This window comes from Ursus arctos, unplaced genomic scaffold (assembly GCF_023065955.2).
Source record: "Ursus arctos isolate Adak ecotype North America unplaced genomic scaffold, UrsArc2.0 scaffold_2, whole genome shotgun sequence".
Classification (NCBI taxonomy): Eukaryota; Metazoa; Chordata; class Mammalia; order Carnivora; family Ursidae; genus Ursus; species Ursus arctos.
The window spans coordinates 62564074-62585417 of NW_026622874.1; the positions used below are offsets into that span (position 1 = coordinate 62564074).

The window sequence follows — 21344 nt, forward strand, 5'->3', positions numbered from 1 at the left end:
AAAGCAAGGTTTAGAGACTTGACCTGGCTCTAGGCACCATTTTGGGCCCATGGGTTTCTTTTTAACATTTGCTCTATTTGCTTATCCAGATTCCCCCAAGATTGCCTGTCTAACAGTATCAGCAACCACCAGCCCACCATGATTCCTAAGGGGGAACCAGTAGCCATCACAGAAACCACAGGACATTGAAACATCTGAAGTATACCTCCTCAGTCTGACCTGCATTCATATATATTCACTCACCAGTCACGTAGCACCTGCTAGATGCAAGCACCGTGCTACACTCGTGAAAATACGGTGTTCGCAGTGCAATCACTGTATGCAAGGAGCTTTCAGTCTACTTGGGAAGAAAAACACATAAACCAAAAATATACATTTTGGTGTTACTTTTTCTTTTGTTATTTTTTTTAATTCCACTGTAGTTAACCTTTAATTAGTGTTATATTAGTTTCTGGTGTACAATATAGTTATTGAGCAATTCTATATGTTATCAGTGCTCATGAAATAATGTAATGCTAATCCCCTTCAGCAATTTCCCCCATCCCCCACCCACCTCCCCTCTGGGAACCAGCAGTATGTTCTCTGTAGATAAGAGGCTATTTTTTCCTTTGTCACTTTTTCCTTTGTTCCTATGTTTTGTTTCTTAATTCCACATATGAACGAGACCACATGGTATTCGTCTCTGTCTGAATGACTTATATCACTTTCCATCACGCTCTCCAGCTCCAACCATGTTGTTGCAAATGGAGAGACCAGTTATTTTTATGTCTTAGTAATATTCCATTCTGGGTACATCCCACATCTTTTCTCTTTATTCATCTAACCGTGGACACTTGGGTTGATTTCATATGTTGACAATTAGTAAATGATGTTGTGGTAAACATTGGGGTGCTCGTTTCTTTTCTTTTTAAAGATTTCATTTATTTATTGGACAGGGAGAGACACAGCGAGAGAGGGAGCACCAGCAGGGGGAGTGGAGAGGGAGAAGCAGGCTTCCCGCTAGTGGGGAGCCTGATGCGGGGCTCGATCCCAGGACCCTGGGTCATGCCCTGAGCTGAAGGCAGATGCTTAACGACTGAGCCAGCCAGGCGCCCCAGGGATGCTAGTTTCTCTTCATTTTAGTGTTTTCACATTCTTTGGGTAAATACCCAATAATACAAAAAAAAATATCTAGTAGTAAAATCCATCGGATCATATAGTAATTCTGTTTTTAATTTTTTGCAGAACCTCCATAGTGTGTTCCAGAGTGGCTGACCAATTCCATTCCTACCAACAGTGTGCAAGGGTCTTTTTTCTTGACATCCTCCTCAATATTTGTTTCTTGTGTTTTTTCCCATTTTTTGTAAATTAACCAGTGTGACAGGTGTAAGGTGATGTCTCGTTGTGGTTTTGATTTGCATTTCCCTGATGATCAGTGATGATGAGAATCTTTTCATCTGCATGTTGGACATCTGAATATCTTCTTTGGAGAAATGTCTCTTCAGGTCTTCTGTCATAGGGTAGTTCTGTTTTTAACTTTTTGAAGAACATCCATGCTGTTTTCCAGAGTGGCTACACCAGTTTTCATCCCCACCAACAGTGTAAGAATGCCGCCCTTTCTCCGCATCCACACCAACATCTGCTGTTTCCTCTGTTGTTAATTTTAGCCATTCTGACAGGTGTGAGGTGATATATCATTGTAGCTTTCATTTGTATTTCCCTGGCGATCAGTGATGTTGAGCTTCTTTTCAGGAGTCTGCCGGCCATCTGCATGTCTTCTTCAGAAAAAGGTCTGTTCATGCTTTCTGCCCATTTCTTAACTAGATTATTAGTTTTACGGGTGTTGATTTTGGTAACTTTTTTCTAGATTTTGGATACTAAACCTTTATCGGATATGTCATTTTTCAAATATCTTCTTCCATTCTGTAGGTTACCTTTCAGGTTTATTGATCATTTCTTTTGCTGTACAGAGGTTTTTATCTTGATGATGTCCCAATAGTTTCTTTTTCTATTCTTTCCCTTGCCCCAGGAGACTTATCTAGTAAGAAATTTCTACAGCCCATATTAAAGAGGTTGCTGCCTGTGTCCTCCTCTAGGATTTTCATGGCTTCCTGTCTCACATTTAGGTCTTTCATCCATTTTGAATTTATTTTTGAGTATGATATAAGAAAGTGGTCCAGTTTCATTCTTCTGCATGTTGCTGTCCAGTTTTCCCAACACTATCTGTTGAAGAGATAGTCTTTTTTCCATTGGATATTCTTTCCTGCTTTCTCAAAGATCGGTTGGCCATAGAGTTGTGGGTCCATTTCTGGGCTCTCCATTCTGTTCCATTGTTCTATGTGTCTGTTTTTCTGCCAGTACCACACCATCTTGATGACTAGAGCTCTGCAATATAGCTTGAATTCCAGAATCATGATGCCTCAAGCTTTGCTTTTTCTTTTTCAAAATTGCTTTGGCTATTTGGAGTCTTTTCTAGTTCCACACAAATTTAAGTTTGTTTGTTCCAGCTCTGTGAAAAATGCTGATTGGTGGGGCAGGGAAATGGCACCAAGCCCCTCTCTTGTCCATAGAGAAGGGATTCCTTGATCCTGATCTCAAGGAAGCCCTCCCAGAAGAGCGAGCAATCTCCCCTTGTGTGTTCCAGGTGTCCCTCAGATCCCACCGTCACCCTATCTGTGCCCTAACCTTCTGCCCACCAGGCAACACAGCGGCCTTGTGCTCCATCCCAGGCAGGCTTGCTGAGTTTTAAACCTCCAAACATTAGGAACCTGGCATGACAGGTACCCATGCTGGTTGCCTGGGACAGGGTCTCCCCACACTGGGACTGGTGCAGGTTTGTCCCAGACGGGCACTTGCACTGAAGCACAGGGGCATGGACTTTCTAGTAAAGTGCAGCAAAGAACCTGTGTCCAGGTTAGCCACATGTGGCACATGTGTCTCAGTGTCAGTGCTCTGGGGTGGGGGAGGGTAATGTTGCCGACCAGCTCTTTTGTCCCCAGAGAGGTGGCGCCATCTCTCCCAGATGAACCGGAAAGGGGGAGACTCACTCTATCCCATGTGTCCCAGGGGATCCTCAGATCATGCTGTCTGTCCCCAGACTTCTGCTCTCCTTCTCCACAAGAGCACAGCAGTGCCTACTGGGCTCCACATTGGCCATGCTTCGGACCTCTAACTCTAGTCCTTGAGCCCCACTGATTGTAAATTTCACAAAAAATCAACCCCTCTTGTTTTCCCGGTCAATGGCTGTGGAAAAGTTTCTTCCTTGTGTGATACCCTGGGTTCTCCCCACTCTCTCTCTCACTCTCTCTCTTCCTCCTCTGTATGAGACCAGGGCTCCCTACCCTCCGCAGAACCCATAATTGTATCTCTCCAAAAGCATGACTCCCCACCTCCAACCTTCCATGATGTGGCCTCTTGTCTCCCTGTGGTTGTGCAGTTGATTCTGTCAGTCCTCAGGTGGATATCTTGGGTGTTCAGAATGATTTGATATTTACCTATCTGTGTTCTAGGGTCGAGGCAAGCTTGGGGTCCTCCTACTACTCCACCATATTAGCTCCTCCCCCTGATCCTCTTGTTTTGTTTTTTCTTTTCTTTATCTTTCTTGCGGTGAGAACACTTTATATCTATGCACTTAGCAAATTTCACATATACAATTTCTCTGCCTTCTTGCATGCAGATTTCATCCTCAGGCTTGCTTCTCTGGTGCTGAAAAACCAATTGTACTTATTTCCATCTTTATACCCTGCACCTTATCATCCAGGATAGGAGAGAGCATCTCTTTCCCCTCCATCGACCACAAGAATCAGACTTCATGGAACCTGTGCCACCTAGAGTAGCTGTCTGGCCCTGCACCATCCCTCTGGGTGAGGATGAGTGGCATCTGTCTGATGATTAGCCTGAACCGCAGCTTACCTGTCTATCCTTAAGCCTGTCTCATTGTCAAGGGTGCATTCTCCTGATGGCCTCAGGCTGATCAGAGCCCAGAGCTGCTCATGAGGGTGGAGTCAACCAACCGAGAACTACATGGTGGCCATGCAAGGATGACAAGGTGGCCTGGAAGTTAGAGAAACAGCCAAGCAGGCTGACCCAGGCAGGAAGACTGTGGAAGCCCCATGATTTGCTTCTCCCCTTCCCATATATTCACCTTTGCCACATCTTCCATTTCAATGATATTTTTCAGAAATATTCACATGTGGGCTGAGAACTTGCATGTGGTCCTTTTGAACATTCTCCTGCCCTGGTCGCCTCCCTAAGCCCCTAAACAAAGTAGAACTGAGTTCCTTTCCCCTACATCGACCCACATTAGCTCCTGTATTAAGAAAATAGAAACACAATGAAAAAGGTAAACAAATCAGGAAAGCAAAACTTTCAGGCTCCGAAGACACGAAAGACCTTTTCCTCCTCACTACTTGACACTCAAAATGTCCCAGCTACATGGCCAGGGCTTGAGAATGGTTTGTTGAGTTAATTAATGAAACTGAGAGTAACTGAGGTCTAGCCATGGACGTCTTCACACGCACTGCCATGGGGGTCGTCGCTCACAAAGGTCCATCTTCATTATTCACGGAGTCTGTCTGTGCTGATTGGCCTGCTACTGTCGTGGCTTTGTAACCCCCAGACACATGAGCTCGCCACTATTTGCAGAGGCAGGGAGAGGGGCCTGAAAAGTGTCATCCACCTTATGTGTTGCCTGGTGAGACTGAACCAGATCCCCTCTGCCTTCCCATGTTTATTCCCACACTGTAAACACTTTCTTGCTCATGGCCCATTTGGTGCCACATTTTCTGAATTAAATGCTCTTTCTTGGGACGCCTGGGTAGCGCAGTCATTAAGCGTCTGCCTTCGGCTCAGGGCGTGATCCCGGCATTCCGGGATCGAGTCCCACATCGGGCTCCTCCGCGGGGAGCCTGCTTCTTCCTCTCCCACTCCGCTGCTGTGTTCCCTCTCGCTGGCTGTCTCTCTGTCACATAAATAAATTAAAAAATCTTTAAAAAAAAATAAATGCTCTTTCTTGGTGATTTTAGTATTTAAAAAGTTTGTGAAGCCCAGAGCTTCAGGGCTAAATGCTGTCCTAAGCACAAGAAGGTGGAATGTGCCTCATGACAAAACACGTGTGCAGGTGCGGCTCGCTCAGGCTTCCTATGCAGAGCTGTGGGCCATGAGGTCAGAGGTAATGAATTACCAATTAGTGAATCCAGGAAAAGGAATAGGACATTCATGACACCTATGTGGAGTCACTCCAGAGAGTGCCAAAGTAACACCTAGACACTAGGATAACACCAAGGAGAAGGGGAGAAAGAAACTACACTTGCGGATTCAGGAGATGATGACTATTTCTCGTTTGTTTCTAAAAGCACCATGGGCAACAGCTGTGGGGCTAAACCCAAAGACGCTGGTGATCACAGTTCCCAAGCTGGGAAATGTTGCGCTTCTGAGCTAGTATTTCAGCATAGGGAAATATGGCACGCAATGAATTATTTAGAAATACATATATATTATCATATGGTTTCACTCATTTATGGAACATAAGAACTAGGAAGATCGGTAGGGGAAGAAAGGGATAAAGAAAGGGGGGGTAATCAGAAGGGGGAATGAAACATGAGAGACTATGGACTCTGGGAAACTGAGGGCTTCAGAGGGGAGTGGGGTGGGGGAATGGGATAGGCTGGTGGTGGGTGTTAAGGAGGGCACGTTTTGCATGGTGCCCTGGGTGTTATAAGCAACTAATGAGTCATGGAACTTTACATCAAAAACCAGGGATGTCTGGTGACTAACATAATGTAATAAAAAATATTATTAAAAAATTTTTAAAATAGAAATGCATATATATTAAGAAGCTGTCTTTAAGCAGAAACACACATGAATCCAGGCTGTGTACTCACCAGTTGGAAAGTGTTGTACACAGAGGCTCCTTGGAACCCAACCCCAGATGTCCCCCAGGAGCCATGGCTCCGTGTCCGTGACCTCAGGGACGGTAACACGGCAGTCATGAATGCCAGGGGCACCGTATGCATGCTCCTTGCTGGGTCCACATTCACTCCTGAGCACAACACTCCGGTTTTCTTTCCTGGAGCGTGTCATTTTTGTACAGAGACACACGGGCACGGCTACGTCTCAGGCATCACCTTATTCAGTGCCTCTCACATTTGATGACTCTGTGAACTCCCTGCCGACTTTGCTAAAAGGCGAGGTGTGATTCCGCGAGTCTCAGCTGAGACCAAGACCCTATATTTCTAACAAACCCAAGGTGACCGCTCTGCTGCTGTCCCTGAGCCCCACGAACAGCAAGCCTCCTGCCTTCCTGTTTGGATTCAGAACACTGGGAGCAACAGCTCGGCTCGAATAGCTGTCTGCAGTAAATAACTGGCATGTTCACAGGTAAAACTGTGTTTCTCCTCAGGGCCTCAGAGATGACACAAGGAACCATGACGACGTGAAGTCCCTTGGTCAAATGGGAAGACTTGTAACAAGAAGAGCATCAAACATCTTAACGACTATAAACAGGTCGGGAGGGAAAAGAAGAAAACCTATAAATTGGGCAAAAATCCAACAGAGGTTTTTACTGGGCACATATTCCAGGTGAGACACCTTGCCAAGGATGCAAATAGTTGAAAACAAAACAACAAAACAAAACAAAACATGGACTTTGATCTCAAGAGGCCTAAGCATTAGAAGGAGAGAAGGGACCTCACTGGGGACAACACTGGGTGGGGTCAGAAATAGATTTGCCAAAGTGCAACGAGACGTTGAGGGAATTTTCACCAGGCAGACACTGCGTCCACTGGTAAATCAGGGAAGGCTCTGAGGAACTGAGATTTGATGCCTGACGTCCCATGCGGGTGCTGGGACTTTATTCCACCAGAATTCAATTTTGAATTTTAAAGTCCCAGAATCAGCTCACAAGCAAATCCCAGTAAATTACACTGAGCTTATACTGACAGCAGATCGTTAAGCAGAACTGAAGGACAAAGCTGCACACAGACAGTTGCAAGGACGTTACTACTGAGCTGGGTTTAGGTAAGTACTGGAGGCTGGGCTGCTGGGATCTCGCTCAGAACGGAGGTCAGTGCATGGACATCTCCAGTGTGTTTTCCTGGGAGGAACAGAGGAGGAGTCAGTCTGCAGCAGGTGGCGGTGAGGACTGCAGGGGGGCAGGGTACTGGGAGCAGGAGGGCTGAGGACAGACTGAAAGGTGGGGAGACACATGGGAAAGAGCAGGAAGGTGGCTCCAGAGACTCACCAGCGCTTCCAGAGCCACAGCGCCAGACCTGCCAGAAGCACCACGGGCACTATCACTGCCAGGAAGACCAAGCCCGTGGAGTGGGGCTGCTCTGTGGGTTTGGAGCACAGACGGTATCACTTCCCATCCACCCCAGGTTGACCTGCACCTCCCTGGTCCTCTTTGCTCCTGTCACCCTCTGCCTCACCAACTGCCCTTCCTCCTCTCTCTTCTCCCATCCCTCCTCAGAGATGGACCTTCACCCAACCCTCTGCATCCCCCACATCTAGAGGGCCCCCACCTTTAGCTCTCTATCCCTTGGTTTACTGATTTTAGTCATTTTTGGTCTAGAATCCCTAGCAACCCAAATTTTTCATCTGCTTCTCATCCTCTGCTCTAACACCAACCACCCCGTTTCGCAGCCAGGTCTAGCTCTTTCTCACCCCAGTAGAGGACCATGTCCTGGCCTCCTAGACTGCTGTGTCTCACTCGGCAGGACAGGCCAGCTGCCTCCGTGGCTTTCACATCCAAGGACATCTGAAGATACCACGTCCCATCAGCATGGGGCAGGACATCGCCTCGCTGGGTGTCCTGCTGCTCCTGCTCACCCCGCATCCACATCACCCACACGGGCTTGGGGTAGAAGCCAGAGACGTGGCACACCAGCAGCAGATGGCCGGGACCGGGACTGGGGCCAGCGGACAGCCAGGCCTCTGGCCTCACTGCAGACACAGGAGATATTCACAGACTGAGAGGGTAGATCTTCACATCACTTTAAATAATCACATCTTTCTACCTCTAGAATCCTGTCACCAACCACCCCCCCCCCGGCTCCTTCCTTGAGGGAATAATGCAAATTTAGGAGTGCAGAGTAGAGAATTCATGGAGGGTGGGAGCAGGACTGACCTTGTCGCTGGAGATCTGCCTTCCCCGCATCAAGAAGACTCAAGAGGAACTGGGGGCAGGAGTCACTAAAGAGTGTGTGTAGTCCCTCATTGAACACATGGTACTGATTGAATAGTTTGCAGACCTCCTGAGCCCTACTTCCTCCCTCTGGAGATGGCCACCATGTCAAGTTCTGGAAGCTCACGAGATCTGCCCCTTGATAAGCAATCCGCACGAATCCTACTGATGCTTCCCCAAAGTGTAGCTCACAGCCTTCTGACAGCTGCACCTGAAATGGATCTGGGGAAGAGAAGTTGTGAGTTACAGGACAGGGGGAGTGAAGGAGATGAAATAAGATGAGTGGAATCCCTGAAGGGCAGAAGCAGAGGGGAAAGTTCATGGGATTGGAGGGAATGGAGTACATTTTGGGTTAACAGAGGCTCACACAAAGAGGAAGTTGTAGTCACTGGAGGCAGAGGAAGAGGTGAATGATAGAGGAAGGAACAAAGGTTGGGGGAGAGACATGAAGTGTGTGGGCAGAGGATAGGGAAGGGCTCGCAGGAGATCTGGGGATAAAAACAATCCAGGCTTAAGGGAGTTTAGTGCGGTACCGGGAAAGCATGGACAGACTTTGCTGCTAGGATTGAATGGGGAGAAAAGCATAGTTCAATCGTCAGTCACAGAGTGAGGGACCAGGGGGTGCCTGGTTGGAGGCCAGGGAAAGTGGTGGTCATGGGAGACAAGACACACACACACCTGCCACCTCCATCCCTCCTTCCCTGAGGAAACTGAACTTACATTCAAGCTGCCAGTGTCGGACATGGTCTTGAAACACTTGACGTAATCCAATGTAGTATGTGTACAACAACTTCTCCAATTTCCTCAGCTGCTCAGTGCTCCAGTTGCCCCTGGACCAAGGCCAAAGGAAAATGAAAGCGCCAGTCTTGTTGTCCCAGCCATGAGTCTGCAGCTCATCCAGCCAAGCTGAACCCATATTCTGTGTCCGGAAATGGTTGTAAAAGGATGAAGTCAGGATGATTCGGAGGGAGATTGGCTCCTGGAAGCCTGTGGAAAAAGAACAGATTGACTTTGGAAGAGGAGGTCATTGGGAAAGAGAGAGAAAGGAGAAGAAGGTGGCAGAGAGGGGAACCAAAATCTGGAGGACAGGAAGACATGGCTGTCTCAGGAGACATGTGCTGCCCCAGAGCCCCCGACTTCATACTCACCCTTCAGAAGAGCACAGGGCACTGGAGTCAGGGACGCTCAGGGAGGAACCGGGCTGGCACTCTCCCTCCCCAGCTATCTGGTGGGGACCCACTCCACAAATGGTCACATACACTCACGAACAAACACATTTACAAACTCTTACAAATTTACACAACTTTACACACTCTTACACAAACATACACAGATACAAATGCACACGTGTGTACAGACACAGAAACACTCATACATGCATATACAAACACAGACATATAGGCACACGCAGAGTTGCACACCTATACACAAATACACACAAACTCATACATGCTTACACACATATGCACACATACAGACACACAGGCATATGTACACACATCACACACGCATGCACCCACAGGGCAGGGCCGGAGGTCTCACCATCTTCACTGTCACCACCTGCGAGGAGAACCGCCAGCAGCACAAGTTGCAGGAACAGCATCGTACTTGCAGATGTTCTTTCTTTCTCTTAGAAAGTAGGTCTTTGACGTCTGTTCTACCCAACCTACCCTAGACACAGCACCTCTCTTCTGACTTCCTTCTCCGAGCACAAGCCTTCCCTGAATCTCTGCGACAATGCAATTGTGCTCCTCCCTCCACTCTGGACACCTACTCAGACTCTCACTTCCCCTCCTGCTCTGACTCTCCTTCTGGCTTCCACCTTCTCCCCGTCACCAGCTTCCATCCTGCTCCCTCTCCCCTAGTTCAAATGCTACATAACAACAGTCCTGTGTGGCGTGGAAAAGTCACTCCACCTGTCGTGCCTTCTCTTCTCATCCAGACAGTAACCCATAAAAACACACAGCTCCCTGCACCCAGCACTGGAACCTGCTGTCAATGGGGCAGCACCCCTTCTTGCAGATAGAGGGGAGCTCTGAAGAGTGGTATAAATGGGAGGTTTGTGTAGGAAGGAAGGTGGCAAAAGAAGAGAAAGGAGTGTTTCAGGGAAGGTCACATTGCCTTAATTGGTAAAGCAGGGAATCTTACCATGCAGATGACCTCCCCTCCTTGGGGGTGGAGACGGCCCATGTGACAGAGTAGCTCCCTAGTGAACATTTCTGGGGCGGTGGGAACCATAGTTAGGTTAGGGATTAAACAAGACTAGGGGACTTGGCCTGGACCAAGGTGCCATTTTAGGCCTCTGGGTTTCTTTTTAACAGTTGTCCTATTTGCTTGTCCAGATTCCCCCATGATTCCTTGCGTAACAGTATCAGCAACCACCAGTTCACCGTGATTCTTAGGGGGAACCAGTAGCCATCACAGAGACCACAGGACATTGAAACATCTGCAGAATACCTCCCTTCATTCAGACTTGCATTAATATATATTCACTCACCAGTCACGTAGCACCTGCCTGGATGCAAGCACCGTGCTACACTCGTGAAAATACAGTGTTCGCAGAGCAATCACTGTATGCAAGGAGCTTTTCTTCTACTTGGGAAGAAAAACCATAAATGAAGAACCATGCGTTTTGGTGTGCTGAGTTTTATTATAATGTGCAAACTCTAGACAAACACACGCCTGCCGGAAAGAATATAATCTAAAGTGGTGACCCTTGCTGATGTTCGCTCACTCAGAATCTTGACTCACTGTTGGGCCCCAGGTGTTTCTACTCCGTTGCGAACCCCACATCTAACTGAGGGCCTGGCAAGTGGGAGGTGCTCCCTAATTATTTTTCAATTATTGAATAATTCAGTTCCGGGATCCACTTACTCTTAAATATTATGGAGATCTTCAACATAAAACTTCTTTAAGCATCACAAAGTCTTAGTGGTAATCCTACTGGATGAAATGAGAGTCTTACACATTTCTTCTTGAGAATAAAGCCATATGCCAATAATCAGGAGGTTTACACAGAGAGTCCCGCTATAAATCTCCTCTTCCTTGTCATACAAAAAAACATGAGCATTTGTAGCAGGTGAAGTTAGTAGAGTGTTCTAAAATCACGTATCCAGATTCCCTTCTTAGTGTTCCTGCTCGAATGTTCTATGCTTGTCTTATCATGATCTGGCCTCTTCTAGACATGACGACCTTCCTCTTTCATGGTGTTCTTAAGTGTCTAAAGGCTCCTCGATATTTCTTTGTGCTTTATGTCTGGATAAATGTGTTTGAGCTATTTGTCTTGTTGTGTCTTGGCTAACAAGTAAACAGAAGTAATCTCAGGCTAATGTTAAAAAGATAATATTTTTTTGGAAATAGTCAATTGGAATATAGAGAGAGCTCCCTCCCATAGTTAAGATTTTGAAAAGCAGGATAATCAAAATCATGTCTTTGAATCCATCAGAGCTAAAGGATCAGGGCAACTTGTTAACCTGAAATCCTGGGACAAACAGACTCCTCCAAGGAAATAGGAGATGCGAACCCTTGCTTTCTTGGGGCAGTTGCTCTATAAGTCAGAAAGAAGAATTCAGCTAAAAATGTTAACCAATGACTGAGGTTAGCATGAGCACCTGGGTCCCTGAGAGTCACAGACTCAGGAAATCCGCTGTATCTCTAGGCTTTTTTCAGTCAACCTCACCGGGAGATCCTAACAGATTGGGGTCCAGACAACTGCTCTTTCCTAGTGCAAACCTGAGGCCTGCAAGGACCTGCTGCCTGAGAAGGGCAGAAGGCCACCATCTGCAAAACGAATGAAGCCTTCCCCAGGTATGGGAAGGGCAGGGAACCCCACTGCCTCAGGGCACAGGTGAAGACACAGGGCTGCTGGGGGAAAGGGTTCCTGCGGGGAGAGACAGTCACACACCCTGTCCCAGACCAAGAGGTTCCATCTGCTGAGGGAAAGGTGGGAACCCTTAGAAGGCCCAACCCCAAAACTGAAAAACAAAGCACCTGGCTGAGGATGAAATGAACCAGAACAGAACTAGTGTCCCGCTCTCTGTCCCAAGCTGGCTGGCCAGCAGGGTACCAAGAGCTGCTCTGCTGGTGGCGGGGCAAGAGTCTGAAGTTACATCCCCATGAGGCTCTTCCTCTTAGAAAAAGGAAATCACAGACCCAAAAAATGGTGTCGTGTAGACCCAGTTCCCACACTGGGGCTTCACACTGGGACTTCCTACCCAATCTAATTACAGTTTCAACCTCCCCAGATTTTGTCCTTAACCACTCAGGCAGGAAACTCTTCTTTCCACCAGCACTACTGAATCTGTCATCTGGGTCCTCTCCATCCCCCACAGGCAGATGAGGTCATGTGTGTCATAAGACCTCTTACTTTTCTCCAAGAAAACAGGTCTGACTCCTCAAACAATGCTCTCTTGCTACTAACTCCCTGGCCCCAACCTCTCTCTACAAAAACCTTCCATTCTGTAAACTCCTCTGAGCGCTCCCCTGTGTGCCAGATGGGGAGTCTCCTGATTCATGGATCACCTAATAAAGCCAATTAGATCTTCACATATATGCGGTGGACGTTTCTTATCGAACAGTTCTGGAGTTTGACTCTGGGTGATTAATGTAGACGTGAGAAAGGAAGGAGCTTGGAGGAAGAGATTATTCCTCATATCTTAAACATCGGCACACAGAGCTGCTTCTCATACCTGTTGGGACCACTCTCAGAATACGTTTACCATACAAATAGGAAAAGCTGAATAAGTGAGGAAATGAATGATGAATGGATGTATTGTGTCAAGAAGAATCCCATGGTGGGGCGCCTGGGTGGCACAGCGGTTAAGCGTCTGCCTTCGGCTCAGGGCGTCATCCCGGCGTTCCGGGTTCGAGCCCCACATCAGGCTCCTCCGCTATGAGCCTGCTTCTTCCTCTCCCACTCCCCCTGCTTGTGTTCCCTCTCTCGCTGGCTGTCTCTATCTCTGTCGAATAAATAAATAAAATCTTAAAAAAAAAAAAAAGAAGAATTCCATGGAAAATTTCTTACATTTTGGGTATTTAACTGTCTTCGCCATGACACTTCCTGGTCTGTTACATGTGCAGCTTTTCCTTTCATCTGTAGGAAAACACTGGATTGTAAATATTTGTCAGTCACTAATCAGCAGCAGACCCAGCACCTCAATTCCTGACCAGTGTTTTGTTAGAAATCCATAAAAACACCCAGGACAAGGATTGCTCCAGATGTCAGGGCTAACACACAGACAGGCAAGGACTGTCACAAGATGAGAACACATGAAAAAAAAGCAAACAGGCAAAAAAAGAGAATAGAGGAATACTTTCAAGAATCAAAGGAAAGGAAGAAGGAAGGGAGGAGGAAACGTGCAAGGAAGAGAGACATTGGCCCAACATCTTCTGGGGGCCACATCCATCTCTATCTCAGGGGAGCTACCAGTCAAAAAGGATAGAAATACACCTTGTTGGGTTGAAGCCATGTGGGGATTGTATTGGCTGATGGAACTGGGGAACGTAGGGTCACTGGGGATCCAGCATCTTCTGTGGGTTTGTGTGTCTGCCTTCACTTTTCCGATGCTTTGGTTTTGTTGTTGCTGCTGTTCTCGGCATCACTGAAGTATGGTGACAAATGAACATTGGACCTCTGGACAGTGTGCAGCTTTCCAGCTGCCCAGGGAGGAAGGCTGGGAGGCACCACGGGCCATGCGGGCCCTCGCTGGCTCTAACAGGTGCAGCAGGGCCTGTGACGGGACATGAACGAAGGTCCTCCTGAGGAAAGTCTTCCAGCAACTCCTCAGAGAGGACGGCCTGAGGAGCCACGGGAGCCCGGGGCACATGGGACGTGCAGGGAGCTGATGCTCACGTCCTTACCTGAATGTCCCCAGTGAGGGCAAGCAGCATTCCGGAAAGAAAATGCAGAATCGGTCAAGAAAACTTCTATTGAAGCAAATCATGAAAATTAATCTCTTTATTAGCATTCCTCGCATGTTTGAATACTTTTTTATTTGCTGGGCAATAAACTCTGCTTTCTTTTTAAGAACATAAAATGAAGTAACCACACCGTTTTAGAGTATGTGTACATGGAGACATGGTGCCCAGGACCAGGCCAGTTAGCTCGGCCACAGCTTCACATCCTAACCCTCTTCTTTCCTTTTTTTTTTCTTTAAAAAAAAGTTTTTTTAATTCCAGTTAGTAAACATACCGTGAATATTAGTTTCAGGTGTAGAATTCCGTAATTCATCACCTACATACAAGACCCAGTGCTCATCACAAGTGCCCTCCTTATTACCCATCGCCCGTCTAGCCCATCCCCACCTACCTCCCTCCATCAACCCTCAGTCTGTTCTCCATCTTTAAGAGTCTCTTTTATGGTTTGCCCCTCTCTCTTTTTTTCCTCCGGTGTTCACCTGTTTTGTTTCTTAAATTCACATATGAGTGAAATCATATGGTATTTGTCTTTCTCTTACTGACTTATTTCACTGAGCAGAGTACAGTCTAACTCCATCCACCTCTTTGTATATGGCAAGATCTCATTCTTTATTACGGCTGAATAATCTTCGTGTGTGTATGTGTGTGTGTGTGTGTGTGTGTGTGTGTGTGTGTGTGTGTGTGTATCTCACATCTTCTTTATCCATTCATCAGTCAACAGACATTTGGGCTCTTTCCGGTACTTGGCTATTGTCGATAAATGCTGCTATAAATCTCAGGGTGCTTATGTCCCTTTGAATCAGTGTTTTGTATCTTTTGGGTAAATACCTAGTAGTGCAATTGTTGAGTCGCAGGGTAAGTTCTGTTTTTAACTTTTTGAAGACATCCATACTGTTTTCCAAAGTGGCTACACCAGTTTTCATTCCCACCAACAGTGCAAGAATGCCCCCCTTTCTCCGCATCCTCACCAATATCTGGTGTTTTCTGTGTTGTTAATTTTAGCCATTCTGACAGGTGTGAGCTGATATCTCATTGCAGTTTTCATTTATATTTCACTGATGATCGGTGACGTTGAGCGTCTTTTCATGTGACTCCTCGCCATCTGCATGTCTTTTTCAGAAAAATGTCCATTCATGTCTTCTGTCCATTTCTTAACTGGATCATTAGTGTTATGGGTGTTGATTTTGGTAAGTTCTTTATAGATTTTGGATACTAACTCTTTCTCAGATGTGTCATTTTTCAAATATCTTCTTCCATTCTGAAGGCAGCCTTTTAGTTTTGTTTATTGTTTCTTTCACTGTGCAGAAGGGTTTTATCTTGACGATGTCCCAATAGTTTCTTTTTCTGTTCTTTCCCTTGTCTCGGGGGACCTATCTAGTAAGAAGTTTCTATGGCCTATATTAAAGTGGTTGCTGCCTGTGTTCTCCTCTAGGATTTTCATGGTTTCTGATCTCACATTTAGGTCTTTCATCCATTTTCAATTTATTTTTGAGTATGGTGTAAGAAAGTGGTCCAGTTTCATTCTTCTGTATGTTGCCCTCTAGTTTTCCCAACACCACCTGTTGAAGAGATAGTCTTTTTTCCACTGGATATTCTTTCCTATTTTCTCAAAGATTAGTTGACCATAGAGTTGAGGGTCCATTTCTGGGCTCTCTATTCTGTTCCATTGATCTATGCATCTGTTTTTTTTACCAGTACCATACCATCTTTTGACTAGAGCTTTGTAATAGAGCTTGAATTCCAGAATCGTGATGCCTCAAGCTTTGCTTTTTCTTTTTCAAAATTGCTTTGGCTATTTGGGGTCTTTTCTAGTTCCATACAAATTTTAGGTTTGTTTGCTCCAGTTGTGTGAAAAATGTTGGTGGCATTTTGATAGGGATTGCATTAAATGTGTAGATTGCTTTGGGGAATATAGGTATTTTGACAATATTTGTTTTTCCAATTCATGAGCATGGAATGTTTTTCCATTTCTTTGTGTCATCATCAATTTCTTCATCAGTGTTCTATAGTTATCAGAGCACAGAACTTTTCCCACCTTGTTTAGGTTTATTTCTTTTTTTATAATAATTTTTTATTATATTATGTTAGTCACCATACAGTACATCCCGAGTTTTTGATTTAGGTTTATTTCTATATATCTTATGGGGTTTGGTACAATTTCAAATGGGATGGATTCCTTGATTTCTCTTTTTCTGTTTCATTATTGGTGTGGAGAAATGCATCAGATTTCTGTGCATTAATTTTGTATCCTGTGACTTTATTGAATTCACATATCAGTTCTAGCAATTTTTTGGTGGAGTCTTTCAGGTTTTCTATATAGATATCATGCAGTCTGTGAATAGAGAAAGCTTGACTTCTTCCTTGCCAATTTAGATGCCTTTTGTTTCTTTTTATTGTCTGATTGTTGAGGCTAAGGACTTGCACTGCTTTGTTAAGTCAAAATGGCTAGAGTGAATATCCCTGTCTTGTTCCTGACCATAGAGGAAATGCTCTCAGTTTTTCCCCATTGAGGATGATTTTAGCTGTAGGTCTTTCATATATGGCTTTTATGATGTTGAGGTATGTTCCTTCTATCCCTACTTTCTTGAGGGTTTTTTTTAAATCAAGAAATGGTACTTTTTCTGCATCTAAAGAGGTCATATGATTCCTATCCTTTCTTTTATTAATGTGGTGCATCATGTTGATTGATTTGGGGATATTGAACCACCCCTGCAGCCCAGGAGTAAATCCCACTGCATTGTGGTGAATGATTGTTTTAAAGGACTGTTAGATTCAATCTGCTAGTCTCTTGTTGAGAATTTTTACAGCCATGTTCATCAGGGATGTTGGCTTCTAATTCTCCTTCTTACTGGGGTCTTTCTCTGGTTTGGAATCAAAGTAATGCTGGCTTCATGGAATCTGTTTGTATTCTTCCTTCCATTTCTAGTTTTTGGATCAGTTTGAGAAGAATTGCCATTAACCCTTCTTTACATATTTGGTACAATTCCCCTGGGAAGCCATCTGGTGCTGGGCTTTTGCTTGTAGGGAGATTTTTGATTACTGATTCAATTTCTTTGCCTGTTATTGGTCTGTTCCATTTTTCTATTTCTTCCTATTGCAGATTTGGTAGTGCATATGTTTCTAGGAATTTACCCATTTCTTCCAGATTGCCTCATTTGTTGGCATATGACTCTTCATAGTAGTCTCTTATAATTGTTTGTATTTTATGACCTCTCCATTTTCGTTTATTATTTTATTTATTGGGTTCCTTTCTCTTTTCTTTTTGATAATTCTGGCTAGGGGTTTATCAATTTTATTAATTCTTTCAAAGAACCCACTTCTGGTTTCTATGATCTGTTCTACTGTTATTTGTTTGTTTGTTTCTATATCATTTATTTCTGCTCTAATCATTATAATCCCCCTTCTTCTGTTGGCTTTAAGCTTTATTTGCTATTCCTTTTCTAGCTCCTTTAGGTGTAAGGTAGGGTTGTATATTTGAGACTTTCTCGCTTCTTCACGTAGGCCTGTATTGCTATATACTTCTTCCTTATGTACACTTTGCTGCATCCCAAAGTTGTGGATGGTCATTTTCTCATTTTCATTTGTTTTCATGCACTGTTTTATTTCTTCTTTAATTTCCTGGTTGATTCATTTATTCTTCAGTAGAATGTTCTTTAATCTCCATGTGTTTTTGGTCTTTTCAAATTTTTTCTTGTGGTTGACATCAAGTCTCATAGTGTTGTGGTCAGAAAATATCTGTCATGTGACCTCAATCTTTTTGTACATATTGAGGCCTGATTTGTGACTCAGTGTGTGGTCTATTCTGGAGAATGCCCCCTGTGCACTTGAAAAGACTGTGTATTCTGCTGCTTTTATATCAAATGTTCTGAGTATTAAGTTTAGCCGGTCCAGGGTGTCATTCAAAGCCATTGTTTCCTTGTTGATCTTCTGCTTAGATGATCTGTCCACTGCTGTAAGTGGAGTGTTAAAAGTCCCCTACTAGGGGCGCCTGGGTGGCACAGCGGTGAAGCGTCTGCCTTCGGCTCAGGGCGTGATCCCGGCGTTCTGGGATCGAGCCCCACATCGGGCTCCTCCGCTAGGAGCCTGCTTCTTCCTCTCCCACTCCCCCTGCTTGTGTTCCCTCTCTCGCTGACTGTCTCTATCTCTGTCGAATAAATAAATAAAATCTTAGAAAAAAAAAAGTCCCCTACTAATATTGTAGTATTATTAATTAGTTCTTTTAAGTTTGTAATTAATTGGTTTACATATTTGGGTGCTTCCAAATTGGAGGCATCGATATTTACAATTGTTTGATCTTCTGTTGGGTAGACCCCTTTTATATAATACAGTGCCTTTCTTCATCTCTTATTACAGTCTTTGGTGCAATATCTACTTTGTCTGATTAAGTAATGTTACTCCAGCTTACTTTTGACATCCATTAGTATGATGAATGGTTCTCCATCCCCTCACTTTTAATCTGCATGTGACTTTAGGTCTACAATGGGTCCCTTGTGGCAGCATATAGATGGGTCTTTTTTTTCATCCATTCTGACATCCTATGTCTTTTGATTGGAGCATTTAGTCCATTTATATTCAGAGTGATTATTGAATAGATATAGATTTAGTGCTATTTTATAACCTGTTTTGTTTCTGTTTCTGGAGATTTTCTCTGTTTCTTTCTAGTATTTGTCATGTTTGCTCTTTTTTTCCCACTCAAAGAGTCCCTATTAATATTTCTTGCAAGGCTGGCTTGGTGGTCATGAACTCCTTTAGTTTTTGTTCGTCTGGGAAACTATTTATTTCTCTTTCAATTCTGAATGACAGCCTTGCTGCATAGAGTATTCTTGGCTGCATATTTTTCCCATTCAGCACATTCAATTTATCATTCCACTTTCTCCGGCCTGCCAAGTTTCTGTGGAGAGATCTGCTACTAACCTTATTTGTCCTCCCTTGTAAGCTAGGGACTTCTTCTGTCTTGCTGCTATTTGGATTTTTTTTTATTTATATTTTGCTCACTTAACTATGATATGTCTTAGTGTTGGTCTCCTTTTGAAGATTTAGATGTGAGTTCTCTGTGTCTTCTAGCTTTGAATGTCTGTTTCCTTCCCCAGTGCAAGGAAGTTTTCAGTTATAATTTGCTCAAATAAACCTTCTGCCTCCTTTTTCCTCTCTTCTTCTTGAATTCCTAAGATATGAATTTTTTTTACATTTTATGGAGTCACTGAGCTCCCTAAGTCTATATTTGTGATCCAATATTTTTCTTTCCCTCTTCTTCTCAGCCTCATTATTTTCTATAGTTCTATCCTCCATATCGCTTCTTCATTCTTCTGCTTCTTGCATTCTTGTAGTCATTACATCCATTTGGTTTCACATCTCGGTTACAGCATTTTTTTTATTTTGGCCTGACTAGTTTTTAGGTCTTTAATTTCTGCTGTAAGGGACACTGGATGTCTTCTATGCTATTCTCAAGCCAGGTAGTATCCCTATGATTTTTTTTTTTAAGATTTTATTTATTTATTCGACAGAGATAGAGACAGCCAGCGAGAGAGGGAACACAAGCAGGGGGAGTGGGAGAGGAAGAAGCAGGCTCATAGCAGAGGAGCCTGATGTGGGGCTCGATCCCAGAACACCGGGATCACGCCCTGAGCCGAAGGCAGACGCTTAACCGCTGTGCCACCCAGGTGCCCCGTATCTCTATGATTTTTGCTTTAAATTTTGGATCAGGCATATTACTTATCTGCTTCAGTTAGTCCCTGGCTGTGACCTTTTCTTGTTTTCTTTTAGGATGAATTCCTCCATTTTGGCATTTCGTCTAGGTCTCTGTCTTCTGTGTATTATGAGAGCCTGTTATATTTCCTGTTCCTGAGAGTAATGACCTTATGAAGAAGATATCATATACTGTACAGGGCCTGTTGCCTCAGGGAGTGTCTCTGGTATGTGCTGTGTGTATTCTGCTACTGTGTTTCAACTGTTCTTCCCCTCCAGTCAGTCATCTGCAGAGGATATCCTTGACTGTAGTGGGGAGTGTTTGGGCCTTACACAGTGTGTGGTGAGTTTTAACTCTGTGTGCTCTGGTCTGCTTATTAAATGAGACCTGTTGAGATTTTCACTAGAACTGAAGTTTTGCAGAACTATATGGTCAGTTCATGTGGTGACTGTGGAAATTTCCACTGGTCTTCTGGGGGAGGAGACTACTGCTCTGATTCTCAGGCACACTTGCCCAAGAAGGAAAGCACTTGAAGAGTACAGGGGGTGGGATGGGTGCAAGCAGTATAGGCCACCACTGCTGACACCGTCCTGCTTACTGAAGTTCGTTTATGCTGAGTGGCAGGGGAGGGAAAAAGCACCAGCCCTACCCTCTCCCCTAGAGAAGGGCTTCCCTACTGCTGCTATCAGGGAGCACTCCCAGAAGAGCAAACATTTTCCCTTGGTATGTTCCAGGTGTCCCTGAGATCCCTGCCTTCACCTTATCTGTGTCCTGACTTCTACCCACCAGGCAGCACAGTGACGCCTGTGTTCAATCCCAGGCATTAAAACTCCAAATATTAGAGACCTGGCATGTCAGGAACCCATGCTGGTTGTCTGGGGGAGGGTCTTGCCACACTGGAACTGGTGCAGGTTTGTCCCAGAAGGGCAGTTGCACCCAGGCACAGGGGCATGGAGTTTGTAGTAAGGTGCAGCAAATAACCGGTGTCCATGTTAGCCACCCTATATGCTCTGTGGTGGGGGAGAGTAATGGTGCCCACCAACTCTTTTATCCCCAGAGAGGCAGTGCCACCTCTCCCAGATGAACCCCCAAAAGGTGAAACAGTCTCTCCCATGTGTCCCAGGGGATCCTTAGATTGTGCTGTCTGTTCCTAGACCTCTGCTCTCTTTCTTCGCAGGAGCACTTCAGTGCCCACTGGACTCAACATCAACCACAGCACAGACCTCTAAAGCTCCAGTCTTTGAGCTCCACTGGTTGCAAATTTCACAAAAATCAACCACTCTCACTATCCTAGTCAATGGATGTGGGAAAGTCTTTTCCTTCTGTGATACCCTGGGTGCTCCTCTTTCTCTTTCTCTTTCTCTTTCTCTTTCTCTTTCTCTTTCTCTTTCTCTCTCTCTCTCTTTCTCTCTCTCTCCTCTGTACATGACCAGGGCTTCCTCTCTTCCATAGAATCTATAATTGCATCTTCCCCCAAAGCATGACTCCCCACCTCCTACCTTCCAGGATGTGGCCTCTTGTCTCCTTCTAGTTGTGAAGTTTTTTCTGTCAGTCCTCAGATCAATATCTTGGCTCTTCAGA

At 44.9% G+C, this 21344-nt stretch overlaps 1 protein-coding gene across 1 annotated transcript; it reads right to left on the minus strand.

The window, feature by feature from the left end:
• Positions 1-6513: 6513 nt before the first annotated feature.
• On the minus strand, positions 6514-9873 carry LOC113246754 (T-cell surface glycoprotein CD1a-like). Its single transcript, XM_026487446.4, has 6 exons — positions 9704-9873; positions 8882-9148; positions 8105-8383; positions 7642-7920; positions 7220-7310; positions 6514-7072 (listed from the first exon to the last, which is right to left on the minus strand). The coding sequence occupies exons 1-6, from the start codon at positions 9762-9764 to the stop codon at positions 6979-6981; spliced, it is 1071 nt and encodes a 356-aa protein (XP_026343231.2). The 5' UTR covers positions 9765-9873; the 3' UTR covers positions 6514-6978.
• Between the last annotated feature and the right edge of the window lie 11471 nt (positions 9874-21344).